Here is a 19648-nt window from a genome sequence, read left to right as displayed (position 1 = left end):
TGCAGGAGATTGTCTTGACCATGTCTACATGCCTAAATGCACTGAGTTGCCGCCATGTGATTGGCTGCTTAGAAATTAAGTGTTAACGAGCAGTTTGACAGGTGTACCTAATAAAGTGGCCGGTGAGTGTAGTTATTTTGTAATAACCAAAAGTTGATAGTCATTTTAGATATTTTTACTTGTTAGTTGTATAAAAATTATTTTTCAGTCTATTTCTGCTTGGGGTATAAATGATTTTAGGCTTCTTTTTTTTTTTTTTAAGTACTTAATTAGGTGACCTTATTTTCCATGCATATTTTTTTGTAAATATGCATGAGCTGTGCAGTGGCACAGCTAGGATCGAATCCCAGCTTGGATTTAATCGCTCTACTTCCACTGTGGAGGGTTTCTCTGGTCGCCGTACCAAAGATATTCTCATCAGATTTGGATTAATTGATTATTTTTATATTCCAAAGATGTTTGGTTCAGATATTTATCGACACAGACACATATACATAAACACACAGTTTAATCTTGCTATATGCAGTGAGGACCACTGCAGTGATGACAGCCATTCTTTTTAGATTATTTCTAATCCTCTATATGCAACAAGGCTAAACCTAACCTTTACCAATGCATACCTCACCTTAACCTCAATCTAAACTCAATTCACACCTTAGTCCCAAACCGAACCATTAACAGAAAAGAATGTCCTCTCTTTGGTACAAATGCTCCTCACTTTGATGCCAAAACCGGAGCGGACACACACACACACAGATGGCTGATTGCTGGGTAGATCAGACAAATCTGCCATCTTTCCTTTCTATCATACCAGACAGCATCATTCATTATATTTTATTTGTATAATTCTACGGTATCATAACTTTGACACGTAGAAGAAAAGAAAACAACTTGAATACAGTATGAATTACATGTTTATTGTCTTATTTACTCAGATATCTGTGGCTTTTCCTTCAGTTTGAAGAGATGAGGCCTCAACACTTGGCACAAAGAGCTACCTTAATCTTTGTTACTGTAGCTTTTTCAGAAGAAATTTGAATAAAAAGTAAAAGGAACAAATTAAATATACTTTGTATCTTCTAATATTTTGGATAAAGCACTCTATGCGTTTGCCCATCAGCTTTGTTCTCATCCAGCCACTTTCCACACTGAAAGATGGTTGTGACCGAGTTAGCCGTGTTAGTTATCTCCACACACTCTAAAAACCACCCACAGCTGTAGTTGCTGCCGTCATGCTCCACCTTAACCCTGAGCAGCTCCCCGAGGTCCAGCATCTCTACAACGAACCGATCTGTTTGCCCTCGCTCAAAAAGGTTACGAAACTTTTGCCTCAGGTGCCGCCTGCCCGAGTCCCCGTTGACCCCATAGATTGTGATGTAAACATTAGCGTCCGTTCCAGCCCTTTTGATGTCCCCAGTGATGATCATGATTTCGTACTTGACGGGGACCAGTTTTCGAACTTTGCTGGCGAAGCTCTCGATGGATTTAAAGCACTCAAAAGTTTGGAAATGGTCTTTTTTGGCTGCCAGAGGGATTCGTGCGTCACAGTGAAAAAAATACCTAAACAAGAAGAGAGTCATCAAAGGACTTTTCTTACATAACACTATGTAGGTTGTGTGGGATTCCACTTACTTGTTTCCCAGCTCCTTTTCTGTCACCACTACCTCCCAGATGTGCCAAAAGACTTCTTTCTTCACCTTCTTTCCATCCTTTGTGATGTGGCCCAGGCAGATGCCAGCGATTTCCCCCAAGTGTTTGGAAGAGAACTCAAATGTGTCAGTGGCACCGCTGTAAAAGTTAGCAAAAAGTCAGAACTATTACGGAGGCTTATTCAGGATGAGGTTATGAAAAAAGGAAAATAGATCAATAAGTCAGAGTTTTTTTTTTGTGCACACTGGGATTATCTCTCCAGAGAAAAGAAACTGGGCTGCAGAGAAAGAAGCTTGATGATAAAACGACAGAAACGTATGAGCAATTAGATATTATGCAAGGCTTAACAGTTTCTCATAAATGCATTGCTACATCTTTAACATTTTCTCATCTTCTGTTGTTATAACCACTGAAATCTAAGTGTTATTCGGGGATTTTTATGTGTTAGACCAGAAGAATTAGTGCATACCTATGAAGGGAAACATTTTACAACAAAATATCTGAAAATCTCTCTATACCTTTGTTGTCCAGCCCACTTTGTTTTGATTCTAACTTTTAATCCACTCAGTGGATTCCCCAATAAACAATTAGTTAATAAAGTTCCTCCCATCCTCAGTCTTTACCACAGTGGGAATGGTGTGTCCAGGGTGCTGAGTTAGTTTTCCTCTTTAGATGGAGTTGCAAATCATTTAGCCAAAGTACCTTCTACATGCCTGATGGGTCCCTTTAATGAAAGCTTGTGGCAACTTGAAAACAAGAGTCTGTAGGTTTTTGTTTACCTTCCAAAAGTTTACTTTTCTTTTTTTTACCTTTAAAAGTCCAGATTTGTGGAATGATGGAAACAGATTTTCCAACTGAGCGATGGACCTCTGCAGCTCCCATGTCATGTCTGTATTACTGACCTATGTTTATCATGGTTACTGGAATTTTCTGTTTTTGATTAATTACTAACATTTTCTAATGTATGATTCAACTGAAAAGACTAAAACTGGTTTTGGAAGGCACTACATAAAAACAGAGTTTTTTAAGTCTTGCCTTAAAAACTTTTTTTTCTTGTTCTCCAGAACAAACTCTTTGGATCTGGCTTTCCTTCCTTCTAACACAATCCAGGCGTTTTCTGAGGTGGAGGCGTCGTCTGTGTTAGCAGTGGTGGTGACGATTTCATATTCTTTAGAAAAACAGAAACAGTAATTTTTCATGTGGCTGAAATCAGCTCACAGAGGTTTAAGATGGTATGTTTTTGTTTTTTTAATAAAAATACTTACTGGTTTTGTCACTGAGGTCTATAGAGTCATTGTTGGCACATGCCAGCTCCCGTATAATTTGCCCGTCATCTTCATTTTTAGCCAACCAGCGGTCACAGGGGAACCTAAAGGTCTGGTCCATGGCCTCGTCTTTGATGTCAATGTACTCCAAGTGCCACCCAGGTGCTGGACCTGTTTACAGCAGAGGCATTAAAGCTTATAAACATTTTTGCATTTATAATTCTTTTTCAAATTCCTTTCTTTATATTTCAATACATTCATGCATTTAAAGTTGTTTCTATAAATGGTTACACAAAAACAGACTGTACTGGTCTAAAATGCATAACAGGTGCTAGTTTGGTCACCAATAATCAGAATATGCGTATTACACCTTGTAAACCTCCTCTTCTTACCTTTATTGTCATGCCACACTCGAACTTTGGACAGCTCCCCCAGACTGAGCATGTCAGGGAATCTGAATACATCCTTCATCTTCCGCTCAAACTTGTTCCTATTGGTGCTCTCCTTCAGAGGCAGTGTCCCAGTGTCGCCATACTCTCCAAACACGATTAAAAACACGTTGGCATCAGTACCTCCGCCTGAAATATTGCATCAAATGTAAAAATAAAAAAAACAGACATAGAGAAACGTGGTATTTAAGATTTCACTCAATAAAATCCCCCGATCACCTGTCTAATAGTGCGTTTCATTTCTCAATGGAAGTTGAAATTTTCAACTTTAGAGTTAGTTTAGCTGGAACGCTCCCCTAAATCGGAATTATGAGCCCAAAATTTGTTACGGTAATGGACCTTCTTATTCTCCACTTATCTGGAACAAACTTCCGGAAAACTGGAAAAGTGTGGAAAGCCTGAGTTCCTTTAAATCAAGACTAAAAACACATTTGTTTGGGATTGCCTGTTATAGTTAAACAGTTCAACTGAAACATCATTAGTTCAACTTTTTTGTTTTCTTTAGTCCAACTGTTTTTAATGTTCTTTTTTGTTTCTGCATTTTTTATTTTATTTTTTTTCCTACTTGCTTTGATTCTGTTTTATTGTCCTATATTTTAATCATGTAAAGCACTTTTGCATCGTCTTTGTACTGAATTGTGCAATACAAATAAAGTTGCCTTGCCTTGCCTTGCCTATTCAAAATGGATACGACTTAGTCAACAGCAGTTAAAATGAGCTATTTTTGACTTTTTTAGCAGTTCTAACATATCTAAAGCATTAGTTCAGATGTTCAGGTACTATTTGTGTTGGAGGACAATATGCTTTTGCTGTGTATATGCATAGAATATTGTTTTTGTCGTTATGGTTGTAACAGTGGCTGCAGTATTGGCAATGGAGAATAAAAAGATCCACAAATGAAAAACTGGAACTTAGCTCATTTATCTCAGAGATTAAGATTAAGATAGATCCAATCTATTAAAATAAAGTTCAGAGTTCTATGGAACTCAGCATAAAACTCCAGTGATGTACCTCCAACATCACTGGTCTGCACTTGGATAATATAAGTAGTTTTTTCCACCATCTCCTCATCATCCACGACTGCCGGAAGCTCACACACTTTTGTCCTTCTGGGCCCTTTAGTCTGGGACAGCCAGTTCTCATAGGTGAACTGATATTCCTCCTCCGTGGTCAGGTTCCTCATAAGGATCTAAAAGTGAGCATTAAGAACAAAAGGATAAATGGTTGTTAAAAGGATCCACAGCCTGACAGGCTGGTTCTAGAGGACAGCACTGCAAAACAGCTGTTAAGATGTTTTCAAATGATGTCAATCATTAAAAGCTAAACCGTCTCAACTTGGATTGCTAAAGTAACAGTGAATAACCACATGTTTACCGGCTGCTTGAACTGTAAACTTCCTGAATTAATTAAGCAGGACTGTCTGATAGCATGAAGCAGGCAAGCAAAATCCCAGAAAGCTGTGCATAATAGACACAATTTTTTTAAACAGGGTTAATAAATAAATTAAAAAACTAAGTTATTGAGATCCTTTTCTACAGCTTCTGGTCTGCGGTGAACTACAGTAACAACAGCTATCCACACAAAAAAATAATAATAATGGAAAAGTGGTGAAAATCATCTAAATGGCTGACGATTGTTAAATGGCCGAGGATTGTTAAATGGCCAGGTCAAAGTCTGGACTAGATCTTATTGTAGCAATTCATATTCATAACCCCCAAAATTTGCCCACATTAAACCATTTTACAAAAGGGAGCAGATAAAGAGTCATCTTATTGACATAACTGACCCATTGGCAATTACTGTTACATTTTCATACAAGTATCTGTACTTTCTATTCCTTCAATTTTTAGGTGAAAAAGGCGAATTGTCTAAACCATGCTATAATGTTGGATTCAGAAAAAGACGGCGAAATGTCTAAAAGGTCGGACACAGAGAGCGTATTGGGAGATGGAGATAGAGACCGACAAGACCTCCCTCATCCTTGGCACTATTTCAAAGAAATTTTAGAAATAGTTAAAAAATTGAACTTTCAATACATATAGTGGCATATGGCTTTTTTTTTTTAAAGGTTACTTTATACTTTTATACTTTAAGTAGATTTTGGAGCACATACTTTTTCACTTTTACTTAAGTAAAGAGGTCAAGTTGATACTTCAACTTTTACCAGAGTGTTTTTAAACTGCAGTATCTATACTTCTACTTAAGTAACAAATGTGTGTACTTTTGACACCACTAATTATTAGACAGGGACATAAACAGGTTTCTGTGTTACCCTGTCAAGAAACCAGTCTGGGCGGCTCCCAGTGCCGTCAATCCGAACTCTAATCTTCTTCAAAGGAGCTATGTCATCTATTTCCAACGTGAACGTGTCTTCTTGGTCTCGTTCAAACCTGCATGGGAGAACAAAACTAAGAAAAACTCTCAGAAAAGTTGTTTGTGAAAATAAGTAATACAATCTCAAGAAGTATGGGTGGATGTGTAAATGGTAAATTTGGCATAAAGCTATGTTGACCTACAGTCTTGCATGTAAAGATGGAAGGCCTCATGAAGAAAAAGATGCACACTCTCCACGTTAGGGTCCCTTTGTTCTGCAGTGTAACTCTTGGTGTATTGTTCCAACAGGTCTTTATAAAGGAAAAAGTTTTTTTGCCAAGAAAATGTGGTAGAGATTTGTTGTCATTAAACTTATTTTTTATGGTCCGTAATGTGGTTTCTTTAAAGGAAATCTTTGGTGTTGTCTTTTATCTTAATATGATTCTTTTCTCACATCTGTGTTTTTGTCATGACTTATCTTTAGTTTTTTTCTACCTCTGAAATTCCTTCTGAAAGTTTTTTGGCAGCTTTTTATAAAGATTTTAATGAGGAAAAAGATCTTTGTTCTCAGACATTTCCTGATTAAGAAATTGGATGACTTCAGCTTAAATGAAGCAAACAATTGGGGGCTTTTACATCAGGCAGACACAAAAAAAATTTATTCTGTAGAACAATTTCGCCGTGTTTGAATAAAAAGAGAGTCTTTCCCTTTCCTCTAGGTTCCTTTAATTATAGAGAACCAGCTGTAATATTAGAGGATCATGGCTGAACAGACCTATCCCCTTTTTTCGGCAGCAGCATTTCCTCCGTGCTCCCGTTGGCCCCGAACACAGTCAGGAAAATTTTTGTATCCGTCCCTGCATACTGAGTGTCTCCAGTGACAACTGTGACTGAATAAATAACCTGCATATAGAATAGAGATAATAAAAAACAAACAGTAGAGGATCTCTGTGTTTTGGTATGGTTTCCCAGAGATCATATTTTCGGTACAGTGACTCACTTTGCGGATAATGTTGATGGTGCTGGAGTCCAACACGTTTAATAGTCTGACAGTCAAACCGTCTCCCCTGTCTTTGGCCAGCCAGCACTTACATGGAAAGATGTACTTGATACCTTTGGTTGGCACAGCAACCGACAGCTCATCCACCAACCAGCAGCTCTCTGGTGTGACACCATTATGGCCGAGCTGAGCAGCAGCAAGAGAGAAATAGAAGAGAAGAGATGGAGGGGGAGGAAGAGCTGGGAATTCAGAAATCATTTGATTTTGTTTGATCCGTGTACCATACAGTGCAGCTAGTGTTAATTAGTGCTGAGCTAGATATTCCTAAATCTTTAGCATCAGTGTATCTGAGGAGGAGGAGGGGGGAGGCAGTAGAGAGGAGACAGTCAGCTTTACAGATTTAGCTACAGACACAGTCCCAGATTCTCACTTCCACCCTCTTGATCTCTCCTACGTCAGCTCCATAGCACACAAAGTGCTCCATGCTGCCAGCTGCGAAGGATTTCTTCCCTTCTGCCAGGTCCAGCCACAGACGGTCCGTCTCCGCGTCCTTAGGGCCGATTATGATGACATAAACCCTGGCTGTGGTGCTGGCATCCCGGTCAATTCCCGTAGACAGTGTAAAGTGATAAGGGATGACTGCATAATGGGAAAACATTAGATTAAGAATTTCCAATCCTTGTTTTAAACATTGGTTACTTAAAATAAGTAATATTACACCAAAAAACATATTTTTGTGGGATAATAATAACAATGATCAATCCTTTATTTTTCTGACAAGAAATTCATATATTTATATTTATCATTCTTATGATGTGCTACAGTTATTAGTAATAATTCAATGCAATTTTTAGGTCAGTTCGTTTATCCAAAGTGGTTGAAACTAAATGGCTACATACTGTGTTTAAAAATTCATATACTCTTATTTCTTTAACTTTTAAACATTAGATCAGAATAAACTTTTTGCAGGACAGTTAAGGATTAAGTAATTTAATTATTTATATTTTCTAAATTCTAGAATAACAAGAAAAATAGAGGCTTTAAAAAGACAATTTTACCTCCTGCTAAATTGTTGAAGAATCCAAATAAATCTGTCAAAATATTAAGGAGAGTTTTTGACCTGTACAGGTGTGGTTTATCCTTGAGGGCAGTTTCTAAATGTTTGAAGGTTCTGCATCTATCTGCTCAAATATGTACATGTATGAGCACCAAATAAATAAACAAACATTATACTGTTAATGAAAACTAGTTTTGTGTCCATGAGGTGAACGTTTATTGGTGTGATATGAGACCCCAAAACAATGACTTGTTGAGAGGCTGGCTGAAGCTGGTTAGTTATCCACTGTGAAACAAGTCCTGCACTGATGCTATTAAAGGGTCATTAAGTGTAAAAAGAAGTATTACTCAAAATAAAAAACAGATTATATCTCGCCAATGCTCTAAGGTGCTTTTAATGCCTTTAATATTTGATGTGATCTCTCCTGTGTTCTCCTAGGCCCTTGAGGAAAGTATTCGCAGTCTTGCATGGATAACAAAGCTCCTCACTCTATCGCTAAGGGAGTCCCAGCCAGCCTGTGGAAACAGCTCAATTCAGCAATTTGTATCCGGGATCTATTCTTTTCCGTCATGATGCATGATACAATAGTTGCGGGTGGTAACATAGATGGAGCGGTTAACGAGAGCTTTGCCTTTTCACCCAGCTCTGTCTTCATCACAAAAGATCAGTATATGGAACATGGTAGCAGCCGCACTGATCTGTCTATCAATCTCCTGCTTCGTTTTCCACTGACTCCTGAACATACCCAAGATACTTGAACTCCTCATCTTGATGCAGGAAGTCTCCTCCAACCTAAAGGGGACCCTTTTCTAGTCTAGAATTGAGGGCTAGGACTTGGAGGAGCTGATTCTCATCCTGACCGCTTCACACTTGGCAGGGAACTGCTCAGGTCCATGTACAGGTCTTGGCAGGAGGGAGCTAGTGGAACCAAGTCTGCAAAAAGTAGAGAGAGATCCACTGGTCCTCAAACCAGACCCCCTTCAGGCCTTGGCTGAAGAGAAATCCTGTCCATAAAGGCAGGTTATAAATAGGTCCTAAGACACAAGACATCCATGCCAGAGGCCAACAATCATCAGCAACAGTTCTGACTTCATACCATCAATGCGGACCAAACTTCTGGTTCGCTTGTACAGACACCAAATTGCACCCAGTAAAGGGTCCCCCACTCCATACTCCTGGAGCACCCCTCAAAGGACAATAAGAGGGACACGGTTGATTCCTTCTCCAATTCCACAAAATGCATGAGGAAGGGTTGGGTAAACTCCCATCAACCATTGAGCATCCTGCAGAGGGTATAGAGCTGGTCCAGCTCTACATGGCTGAGACAAAAACCGCAATGCTCCTCCTAAAGACCAGGTTCAGCAATCAGCCAGATTCTCCACTCCTTCATCCGGGCATAGGCTTTCCCTCTGAAGCTTAGAAGTGTGACCCCCTATATTTAGGAAACATCCTCCTTTGCTCTTTCCTCTTATGGTGGGGAACCATCACCCCAGTGTGCCAGTCCAGAGCATTGGCCCTGTCCCTCACTCATTATGGAAGAGGTGTGTTAGCCATGGCATCCCAACAACATCCAGAGAGTCCTGGTACTCAGGGCGGTTCTCCTCTACTTCAAAGCGATGCCACCACAGAAATTGTATTCCTTCTTCTTCCATAGAAGGAATGTTAGTTGGGTTGAGAAGATCCTCAGGCAATGTCCTCATTTAAGGCCAGCAGTTCCCCACTAGAAAATCTGTACGCCATGCACTTTTTCTCCATTCAGAGGTGTTGTAATCTCTTAGAGGCCGTCCAACAGTCTTTCTCCATGGTCTCTTGAAACTCCTCCCAGGCCCAAGTATTTGCCTCAGGGAGCCAGGCAGCAGCATCCTGGGACACATGATGTATACTTGCTTTCTATGGAGTCTTACAAGCCAATCAAGTTTCTTCAGCTTGGCAGCATCCCTTACCGCCTGTGTCCAACACCGAGGGCTGCACCACAGACCACATACTTATGGGTGGCAGCAATGAGGCAAAAAACATGTTCTACCTGGGCTCCATGTCCCCAGCTTTCCCTGGAATCTGGGAGAGGCTCTCCCAGAGTTGGGAGTTGAATAACTCCTTGACTAAAGGCTCTATCAGATGTTCCCAACAGACCGTCACTACTCATTTGGGCATGCCATGCATGTCTGCCTACCTCCTCCTCCGGTGTAACCAGCTCACCACCAGGTGGTGATCGGTGGACAGGTCTGCCCCTATCTTCACCCAAGTGTCAAAGACATACAGCCGAAGGTAAGAAGATACAACCTAGAGTCAATCATTGATCTCTGGCTTTGGGTGTCCTGGTGCAGTGATGGACATCCTTAAGCTTAAGTTGGTGCTTATTACAGAAAACCAATGACTTGCACAAAAGTTCAATAAAGTTTGTCTGTAGATTTGGTGTCTGACTCTGCCCATTCCTCAGAGCATCAGTCCCATGGTTCTCCCTTCAGGTGGTGGGTTCATTGGGCGATGGAATTGAGTCACTCCTTTGGGCTTGGCCTGGCTTAGTCCTTTGAGGAGGAACCTACCCGTAAAGAGCTTACATATGAACCCCAACCCCAGAGTTGGCTCCAGGGGGAGGTTTGGCTGTGCTGTAGTGGGTGATGTCACCTGCCTCTATGTTGTAGTCTGCATAAATGCATTTTAAACTTCTCTTTGTCTGACCCATCACCCAAAGTCTGTTTGCCATGGGTGATCCTACCAGAGGCTTTCAAGCCCCTGGCTATATGGCCTGTAAGATCATAAAATTAGACAGCCTCTTGCTAGTATTAAACCAACGTTCAGTTTATATATCATGATGTTTTAATCACCATAAAGGTAATATAAATTGAGCAGAACTTCAGAAGGCACAGTAATCCCTTTTTAATACTTTATAAATGCTACCACCTGCTCTGCACACCTGTTCCATATCTTTGCCTTTTTTTCTTCGTCTCTGCAGTTTTTTTTTGTTTCTCAAAGGGATCTGCAAATCCTAAAATGTTTACAGATCCATAGAGGCAGTCTTTTATGTAGCTTTATTTACCAACTCATCAGGAACCTGCATTTCCCAATTTAATTAAATGTATATATATATATATATATATATATATATATATATATATATATATATATATATATATATATATATATATATATATATATACAACCTGCTAATGCTTCAGGGACATTTTTGTGAAATTGGACTGACAGGTGGCTTCCTGCTGGTGTTAAAATTGCTTTTATGTTGATGTTAGTTATTTTTAGAGGTTCGCTTACTTGGACCTTCTTCGGCTACTGTCACCTTTTTCTTCTTTTTCTTCTTGTTGGCATTTTTATCGAGTCCTTGTCTAGACTGGGCCATCTTCATGAAATATGGATCGATATTCCTGTCACCCTCATACCCCTGTATGTAAACAAAAAGAAAAAAATAAATGAAAAGAACATTATGTAAAAAGAAAAATGCGTATTTTAAGGATATAAAAATTATTTGTCCCTATAGCTCAATTTAGAAACTATTTTTTATTTGTAACATTAGCTTTATCTAATCTTTTGTTGTTTTTAAGACTTGTTTTAAATGAGTTAGGATGAAAGAAATATAGAATGCTAGTTGTTTCACCAGTTCAATAATTTAGTTTAAAAAATTAGGTTCTAATGGATTATGTTTTATAAGGAAAAAGTGGCCCAGTGGTCAAAACCAAAATCTACAGAAAAGGTCTTTAAAAGAAAATGTACAGCAAAGAGAGTGGAAATAAATTCTGTGATAGATTCGATATTATTATAATTTTTTTCGATTGATAATTAATCAAATAGTGAACTCACAGGAGAAAAGGAGTTAAAACCAAAGGACATAGATATTAAATGGTTTGCGTGTAGCTATGAATGAAAGTAAGAATAATAAATGGAAGCTTGTGGTTAATGAAAAAGGAGTACGTTGGAAGATAGACGAATAAACCCAGGGATCTTTAGGACCACTACTGATGTCAAAACAAACAAACAAAAAAACCCACAATAACATTCAAAGCAAAATTAAATATTTTTTAAGAAGCATTTTTTTACAATATCTGTTTATGTGATTTTAGTTATAATTTCCTACAAAAAGAACGTTTTGCTTCATGCAAACTCTTCTTTGATGTTTCTTAAATCAAATAAAGCTAAAAAATATATAAGGAAACATTTAATTTTTCATCTTGAATGTGATATTCCCTCCTCAATTTATTTTTGCCTTGGTAACCATCAGAAGATAATCAGCTGATCACAGAAGGAAAATCTAGATTGCTTTGTTGTAGATAGTACATGCGCCACCCGAAATTGCATGCTGAGCTTATCCTGCTTATAAAAATAATGTATAATAAAACAAACCTTGACATAGAAGATCCTGTCAATTTGCTTGTCCTCTTTCTTTTTTGACAGCCAGCGCTCACACAGAAACATATAAACTTCCTCTGTTTCCATATCCTGTACTTCAACCTGGTCCAGGTACCAGTCTGCTCCCACCATGGTGTTGTCATGACGAATTCGAATCTTAAACACTTGCCCCAAGTCCACAGCCTCAATAGTAAACTTGTCCACCTAAAGAATGCGGGATTTACAGCGTTAAATGTCTGTGACCATCACTGGTATAAGCTATCAAAAGTTACAAATACCTCTCCTCTCTCAAACTTATTTTTGTTGTTTTCAGATTTGGCAAGTTTGCGCTCCCCAGTGTCTCCCAGGTCTCCGTAGATGGTGAGAAAAACATTGGCATCAGTTCCTGCCCCGTACATGTCACCTGTCCGCACAGAGACTTGGTATGTGTGAGCTGTGAAGGAGAACAAACCAAGCCTTATTTTAAAGCTCATTTTAGTTACTCATAATAATACACTTTTGTGTATATTTATTATCACATAAGTCACAGTCATGGAAATCAATTTCATAAAATATATAGACATTTATTGATGAATTTTCAAGCAGAAACAACTGGGAGCATAATGCTTATATTTTTTTTAACTCTTATTTGTTTCTAAATTATTCTAAAGGGTCTATAATATGAACACATCGCCCCACCAGTGTTTTTTGTATCCATTGGCAGGTTGCACCTTAAGTAAACTCGTTAGCCTTCACTGATCTGCGAGGTTAACTTTAGCTCAATATATGATCACTGTTTTATGCAGGATCGGTAGAGAATCCTGCTTGCCACCTAAAAGTCAATGCTTTTAAGAACCCGCAACAGGAGCTGAGTGTTTTCTGAGCGTTATAGAGAATGAAAACACTGAAATCAATTCCATGCTAAAAAGATATGATGGAGTTGTTCTTAGGATTTAACTTTTTTTAATTAGGATGATTCAACCCACATTATAGTAGTACTCTCCTGAAATGCATACCACACAAAAAGTCAAGCAGAGCTGAGTTGGGTTGAGCAGAGCAGGTGCTACTGTAGAAGAGCAAAATGTAAGGTTTTCGAACAACAGCCCCAACTGGTTCAAGTTGCATCATGTTGCCATATGTATGGAGTATTGAAGGGTGTGTTTAGACAGGACATTGAACCCAGACACACATCAGAACCTTTACTTCTGGAATGGGCTGACCTCTGCCATTTTTTTTTATTCATGCTTTATGTTTAAAAGTCAGATCTTTGGCAGAATTCAAACATTTTATATATTTATTTATTTTTTTACTGCATAGATTCTTTTAAATGTATTTATTTTTAAACATTAGAAGATGAAAACCTTTTCTAGATGTTGGGCTGTTGTAGAAATGTTCAAAAACATACAGAAAATATAGGAAAGGAACCAACTCCAGTGAGTCTCTATAATGACAGAATAACATCAGCTATTGTAAGTACGTATCCCACTGTTCTAACCCTCTGGGATGTTTTACTTTTAATGATGCTAGTAGTAAACATTGTCTATACATTAGCATGGGGAAACTAGTCAGGCATTCCTTCACAGCAGAGTTTCTGCACATTTCTCTGGGAAACAGCTCTAAATCTCTTTTATGTTTGCAGCCAGTCATTAACTTTGCAGATACAAGCTGTGAAGAGTTGAGTTTCAGGGGTTTTCCACCAAAAAATTTGAAGGTTTGTGAGGTCTATTATATAACATATAAGAACAACTGCAGTCAGAAAAAGAGAACAAAACAAAACAAAACAAAAAAAAAGGTGGAAGGAACACAAGCTAAGGATTTTGACTGGATCAAAGTCAGAAAAACTTAAAAACCAAAAAAATCTAACTGAATCAGAAATGTATTTTATGTTATATTTTATGGAAAAATGAAGGAGCTGTTTCTGCTTATTTTGCCAGATTTCATTGTCTTGTTTGAAGATTTCAGTAATTTGTAAGTCCACGGTAAAGGATTCAAATATCTGCTGAAAAAGGGCAGAAAATGTTTCAAAAAATTCATCAAACACTGAGACTACCCTATTGGCACCACAGGTGGTGCGGGTTAGACAGGGGTCTTTAGACGCTTTAGTCTACTGTCGTTAGAGACAAACCAGAGTGTAATGGCAAGGTTTGCTTGCGCAAAAGACTGAAGAAGCAGGACATTGACAGGCACGTATTGATTGATATGTTTTAATGTTGACATGAAGAAAGCAGGAACTGGAATACCCCAGCAGACAATTCACCAGAAAGGGAGCAGAAAACAGCAATTTAAATACAACAGAGACCAGAAATCAGGGTCTATTTAACCCAGAGAAAGACAAACAGGCAGAAATCACATGTGGCCAAAAGCCTGTTTGTGAGGACTGCAGAAACAAATAAAAGTTGCTTCATGTGATGATCTTAGGCATCTGCCTGGGAGATACTCCTGTCTGGACTGGTTGAATAAAATGATTTAGCAGTTTTTAAAATTAACTGCAAAATAGATACATGTTTCACCAGCTGTTTCTAATATATGTTGTAAGGCTGCAAGCTGATAATCAAACCCCCTGTATGCCCCTTAAGAGGGTCTAGCATATAAAAATCTAAATATATCGAACATAATATAACCTGTATAAAAAATTGTATATCTTATTCACACATTTCCACTGCAACAATGATATTTCAATAACTGCACTGCAAAAAATGTAAATATAAGTAAGTCAGTTTTTATTAAAATAAGTTTTTTTCTGCAATTAAGCAGGTACAGTAAGTGAGACACCATGCCAATTGGAACAAGACAATTTATATTTAAATTAAGAAAAAACAACAACAGTCTCTTATTTCAAGTGCATAATGTCAAATCATCTTATTTTAAGGGTAAAAATGCTCATTCCATTGGCAGATCATCTTATTTTCCATACTCAAATTAAGGGGAAATACACTTATTTTAAGAAATTCTTACTCATTTTCAGATTGTTTTTGCAGTCTGAAATGCTGATCTTGATGAAAATATTCCAATTATCTGCTCTTCTGCTTCTCAGTAAGGTAGTTTTGAAGAGGTAACATGCTCTCTTGATCTTTTTTTTTTAAATTTTGAAACCGATAACATTACTTGGTATAAGGAGTATACAGCGCTTTGATTGCTCCGTAAAATTCAGTTTTGCGGTTTCTGGTAGTCACATTGAAGCATCAGAATAAGCCAGGGATTTCAAACTCAAGTCCTCAAGGGTTGGTATCCTGCAACTTTTAGAAACCTCCCTTGTCCAATACACCTGTATCAAATGGTTTAATCGCCTCCTCAGTTGAACTCCTAGACAGTCCTGCAAAAGACCTAATTATTTCATCCATGTGTGTTAAAGCAAAATGCATCTAAAAAGGTGCAGGTCACTGACCCTTGAGGACTGAACTCTGATTTCCCAGAAATAAGCTGAAGATGCTTGTACTGAGAATTAGCTGGTGCAAAATATTTTCCTATTTGTCAACAAACTCCATCTCTTTGCTACCAATCTTTGAAAAGGAAACCCAACTCAGTCTGTCTTTCTTCTTTAAGGCAACCAAGCCAATACAGGAGAGAGGCACAGACTAAGCAACACTGACCGAAAATCTGCAGTTTTAAGTAAATGCTCCGTGACCTAAAATAAAAGTACCTTCAAATTGCATTCTCATAAATTTATCAACATAGCCTCAGACTATTTAAAGGTTAGTAACAGATGAATTTTCCCAAGTCAGTGATAACAGAATAAGAGAGTGAAATGTATTTAAGTAGGGAACCGTGTTTTAAATGTAGGCTCCAAGAACAGAATAATGTTTAACATGCTGCATCTAAGCTACTATCAGTGTTTGTGTACATGTTAGAGCAGTGCAAAGTACTCTTGATGACAATTTGTACTTTTAATTGTACAAAAGCACAAAAAGCTTGTAAGATTGTAAAAAACATTAAAAGTATGAAGCTTAGAGAAGATGTTCATAGAAAAAAACCTCATAATCTAAATGACAGCATAACTTACTCTCCAGAGCATCCTCCACCTCAATTTCTGTTGTTTTTAGTGTCCCATCCCTTAGTAGCTTCTGTGTGATAATGTCAGAGGCGACCAGCTCCCTTATTGTCTCCCCATCATCTTCAGACTTGGCTAGCCAGCGTTCGCATGGAAATATGGTGGTTTCCGAACCCTGACAGTAATCACAGACACATGAGTTTGACTGTCAAATATGAGAGGTTAGTTTGAAACTGAGAGAAGGGTGACCAAAAAATGTAACAATACTAATCTGCTAACAATTGAATTGGTCTTGAGAGACATAAACCTTTAATTCATGCAGTTATCTATGGTAGTGTAGTCTAGATACCTTCCCTTTGCGCAGCTGTCGCCTGATCTCCACCCTGTCAAGATGCCATCCTGGGTTGGTTCCTCTGTTGTCATGTCCAATCCTGATTTTCTCTATTACATCACCGATGTCCTCCAGCTTGCAAATGAACAGCTGATTGTTTGAAAAACCAGCAGCAAGATGTGATGAAAGATTTTTATTTTAAAATCTGGTCACTCACCTCCACAATAAACATGTCCTCTGCTCCTCTTTCAAAGCACAGCCTTCGTTCTCTCTTGTTGACGCAAAGGTGCTTCTGTTGCGTTGACACCCCGTTTTGGCCGTATAAGACGATGAAAACATCAGCGTCTGTCCCCGCAGCAAACACATCACTGGTGAATATCTTGATCTCGTAAGGCACAACTGAGAGAAAAAAACCCAGGAGGTTTGATTAGTTTCTTTTAGTATTAAATCTGAATTTTCACTGAGTGGCTCCCATTGGCCTTTATGGACTTCATTATTTATTACCCACCCCTGAGAACGTGTTTACTTACATGGAGTGTAAACTTCAGTTTGTAAGTCAGCAGGATAGAGATCCCTCACAATCGCTCCATCATCCTCTCCTCTGTCCAACCAGCGGCCACATGGGAATCGTAGTCTCTGTCCCTGAGACGGCGCATCAACCTCAACCCAGTCCAAGAACCATCCAGATGATCCTCCTGAAGGAAAAAATAAAACAGTACATATTCGGGTGTGATTTTTATTCATATCAACAACTTTCTATTTTTTCATTTGCGTATAGTTTTTTTGCATTCCTTTAAAACTCGCCTGAGTTGTCATGTCCAATCCGGAGCTTTTCCAGTTCACCCAAGTCTACGGCCTCCACGGTGAACTCATTGATCATCCCCTGTTCAAACTTGTTCTTATAGTTTTTACACGCTTTAAGGTTGATAATCCCTACATAAAAAAAAATGGTTAAACCTCCCAGTTAATCTTTAAAAACAATGATTGAGCTGCCAGGTTAACGCCAGGACATCTGTCTGCCTCACCTGTATCGTCTTTTTCACCAAACAGGATGGCAAACACATTGGCATCGGTTCCAGCATATTTCTTTTCCCCAGTTTTTATTTTAACAGTATAGGTAGTAGACATGGCTGAAAACCGAATATTTAGGAGGTTAAAATTAGATCATACTAACCTATACATTCTGCTTGTATCAGCTGATTAAGGCATGGACACTTTACATTTCTGTTCAAGGCCCAAAGTTGCGCCGGTCCCCTCCTCATCCTCATTCTGCTTCATAAAGGCCTCGTCAACAGGAACCAGCTCTCTTGCTATCTGTCCGTCATCCTCATCCACTGCGAGCCAACGGTTACAAGGGAAGTAATACCTACAAGAACCCCCAAACTACACTAATTAGAGCTACAACTCAAAGAAGAGGGCACATTTATCTTAGTTTTACTGCTGCACCAAAAAACGTTGCTTTTTCTCGATCTTCAGTCTGAAAAAAGAGAAAAATGCATTGAAGCACATGCTAAACTTACGTTATATCTTCTTTTGTGTCCACTATCTCAACTCGATCCAGGTACCAGGCTGAGTAAGGCTCAGTATTATCATGACGGATACGTAGCTTCTTCAATGAGCCCAAATCAATAGCCGTTACAATGAAAACATCCTCCTGAAAATTTACCAGAGACACATTGTTCTGTTCAGTTGGACGTTTTAATTTTGTCACTCCTGGTTTATGGGTGGAGGTGAAGAAAAAAAAAAAAAAAAAAAACAGTTTTTGAAGTAAAAAATGTTCTGCTTATCCGTTGGGGTTCTGTAGATTTTTGAGATTATCACTTTAAGTGCTGGCAAAAATACATGTTCTTTTTCAGCTTTAAATATCACATTTCCAGCTGTTTTGTCATACATGTTGCTAGGGCTTGTGAGATGCTTGATCTGTAAGCAAGGCAGGTTACCCTCATGATTCATATCACAGCCCAAACTGCTGAAATAGATGCAGATCACTGTTTGGCTCTGTTTTGCTGAAATGCCCAAGGCTTCTTTATACCAAAATGCTTGGTCTATAGGTGACACCTGCACACCTTTCATAATTAAAAGTCTCTTGTGTAATGTACATGTGATTTACACCCTTGCATTTAATCATGAATGCTGACCTTTTTATGCAAACATTTGATTATTTTCTTCTTTCTTCTGGATAGCTTTTTTGTTGTGTTTCTACGGTTTTACTGGTAAAAATTAACCTCACAAGCATGATTTTCTCTTAAAACAATTCTGAGCAATACTTCCTGTCAGAGATCTATGTATGAATATTTTGCACTAAGAATTGCAGCAGCAAGAAGCTATTTCTGTTTAATTTGTAGGTCAGATATAACTGAACTAAGTGTGTTTGTCAGTAGCTGTAACATAGAGATGAATAATTCACAGGGGTGGATAAAGTGGGGAGTAAAAGTAGGACAGGTTCAATGACACGGAGAACTCCTTCGGAGTTCCTCTCAGTCACAGTTGGCCCGTCTGCAGACACCTCAGTGTAAGGCTTATGTTTCCAGGAAGTCATTGGGTTTTTCAGTAGAAGTCAGTCTGTTTTTGGCAATAAACATCTAGGAAATGATAAAAACTGGTGCAGCCCTCATAAAGATTAATGGGAACGATTTTAAGTGTGTGAGCAACACCTCCTAAATTGTCAAGGGGTGGGATATAATTGAATGTGATACAATGAAGTATCACATTTTAAATAGTATTCCTGAAGTGTAAACAGGCCTGAGATTACATTTCAAAGCCAAACAATCTGAAATTCTAAAAGTAGAAAACAGGTAAATCCCAGCGAAGGTAATTACTCCAATAAAATAGGAATAATGCTAAACCGATCTGTTGTAGCATATCGATGACAGAGGAAATCTTAAATATAATGTACAGGTAAGCATAGGTGACCTCTCATCTTTATTTTAAACAGATGAATACTTTTATTTCAACAACAGAAACATGTTTTGCACCAATGCTAGGACAAAATCTGAAAAAAATAAATCACCCTTAATGCTTTGACTACTGCAGATAGTTTGACAAGAGACAACAGCTGGGTCATTAAGTCTACCACAGGTGTTTTCTGCAAGCATGTAGTTTTCAGATGCAAGCAAATGCTTTAACAGCTGTTTTTCCTTCTGACCTGCCCTAGGTCTGTACAAATCTCTTGCTGAAGTCCACAGATTAACTTCCACACTGCTCAACATTGGTCTAACATTAATTTGATGTGATGTTTGTGGGGTCAAACAAAAGGT

At 38.4% G+C, this 19648-nt stretch overlaps 1 protein-coding gene across 2 annotated transcripts; it reads right to left on the bottom strand.

Annotated features, from left to right (window-relative positions):
• Nucleotides 1–919: 919 nt before the first annotated feature.
• LOC107086277 (lipoxygenase homology domain-containing protein 1-like) lies at nucleotides 920–18032 on the bottom strand. Of its 2 annotated transcripts, XM_015377111.1 has the most exons (14): nucleotides 17912–18032; nucleotides 17612–17757; nucleotides 17417–17521; nucleotides 17196–17324; nucleotides 16922–17086; nucleotides 16609–16790; nucleotides 16410–16526; nucleotides 16073–16235; nucleotides 12372–12526; nucleotides 12088–12297; nucleotides 11005–11131; nucleotides 7108–7316; nucleotides 6678–6863; nucleotides 6361–6580 (listed from the first exon to the last, which is right to left on the bottom strand). In XM_015377111.1, the coding sequence occupies exons 2-14, from the start codon at nucleotides 17667–17669 to the stop codon at nucleotides 6437–6439; spliced, it is 1950 nt and encodes a 649-aa protein (XP_015232597.1). In that variant the 5' UTR covers nucleotides 17670–17757; nucleotides 17912–18032; the 3' UTR covers nucleotides 6361–6436. The 2 variants fall into 2 exon arrangements, with proteins under 2 accessions (XP_015232598.1, XP_015232597.1); XM_015377112.1 differs by lacking the exons at nucleotides 7108–7316; nucleotides 11005–11131; nucleotides 12088–12297; ... (7 more) ...; nucleotides 17612–17757; nucleotides 17912–18032 and adding exons at nucleotides 920–1560; nucleotides 1633–1788; nucleotides 2686–2818; ... (2 more) ...; nucleotides 4376–4553; nucleotides 5637–5754 and having other exon boundaries at nucleotides 6453–6580; nucleotides 6678–7071.
• Nucleotides 18033–19648: the final 1616 nt, after the last annotated feature.

This window comes from Cyprinodon variegatus, unplaced genomic scaffold, assembly GCF_000732505.1.
Source record: "Cyprinodon variegatus isolate N-32 unplaced genomic scaffold, C_variegatus-1.0 Scaffold147, whole genome shotgun sequence".
Classification (NCBI taxonomy): Eukaryota; Metazoa; Chordata; class Actinopteri; order Cyprinodontiformes; family Cyprinodontidae; genus Cyprinodon; species Cyprinodon variegatus.
Note: the sequence above shows the minus strand (reverse complement) of the source record. Positions and strands in the feature narration are given on the sequence as shown.

What these genes read in the sequence shown, in the direction of transcription:
- LOC107086277 (XM_015377111.1), bottom strand. Translation starts at nt 17,669, where the DNA reads ATGAAGCAGAATGAGGATGAGGAGGGGACCGGCGCAACTTTGGGCCTT. An exon ending in GACAGCTGCGCAAAGGGAAG is followed by an intron (nt 16,236 to 16,409) that starts GTATCTAGACTA and finishes GATTACTGTCAG; the next exon opens with GGTTCGGAAACCACCATATT. An exon ending in AGTAGCCGAAGAAGGTCCAA is followed by an intron (nt 7,317 to 11,004) that starts GTAAGCGAACCT and finishes CCCATTATGCAG; the next exon opens with TCATCCCTTATCACTTTACA.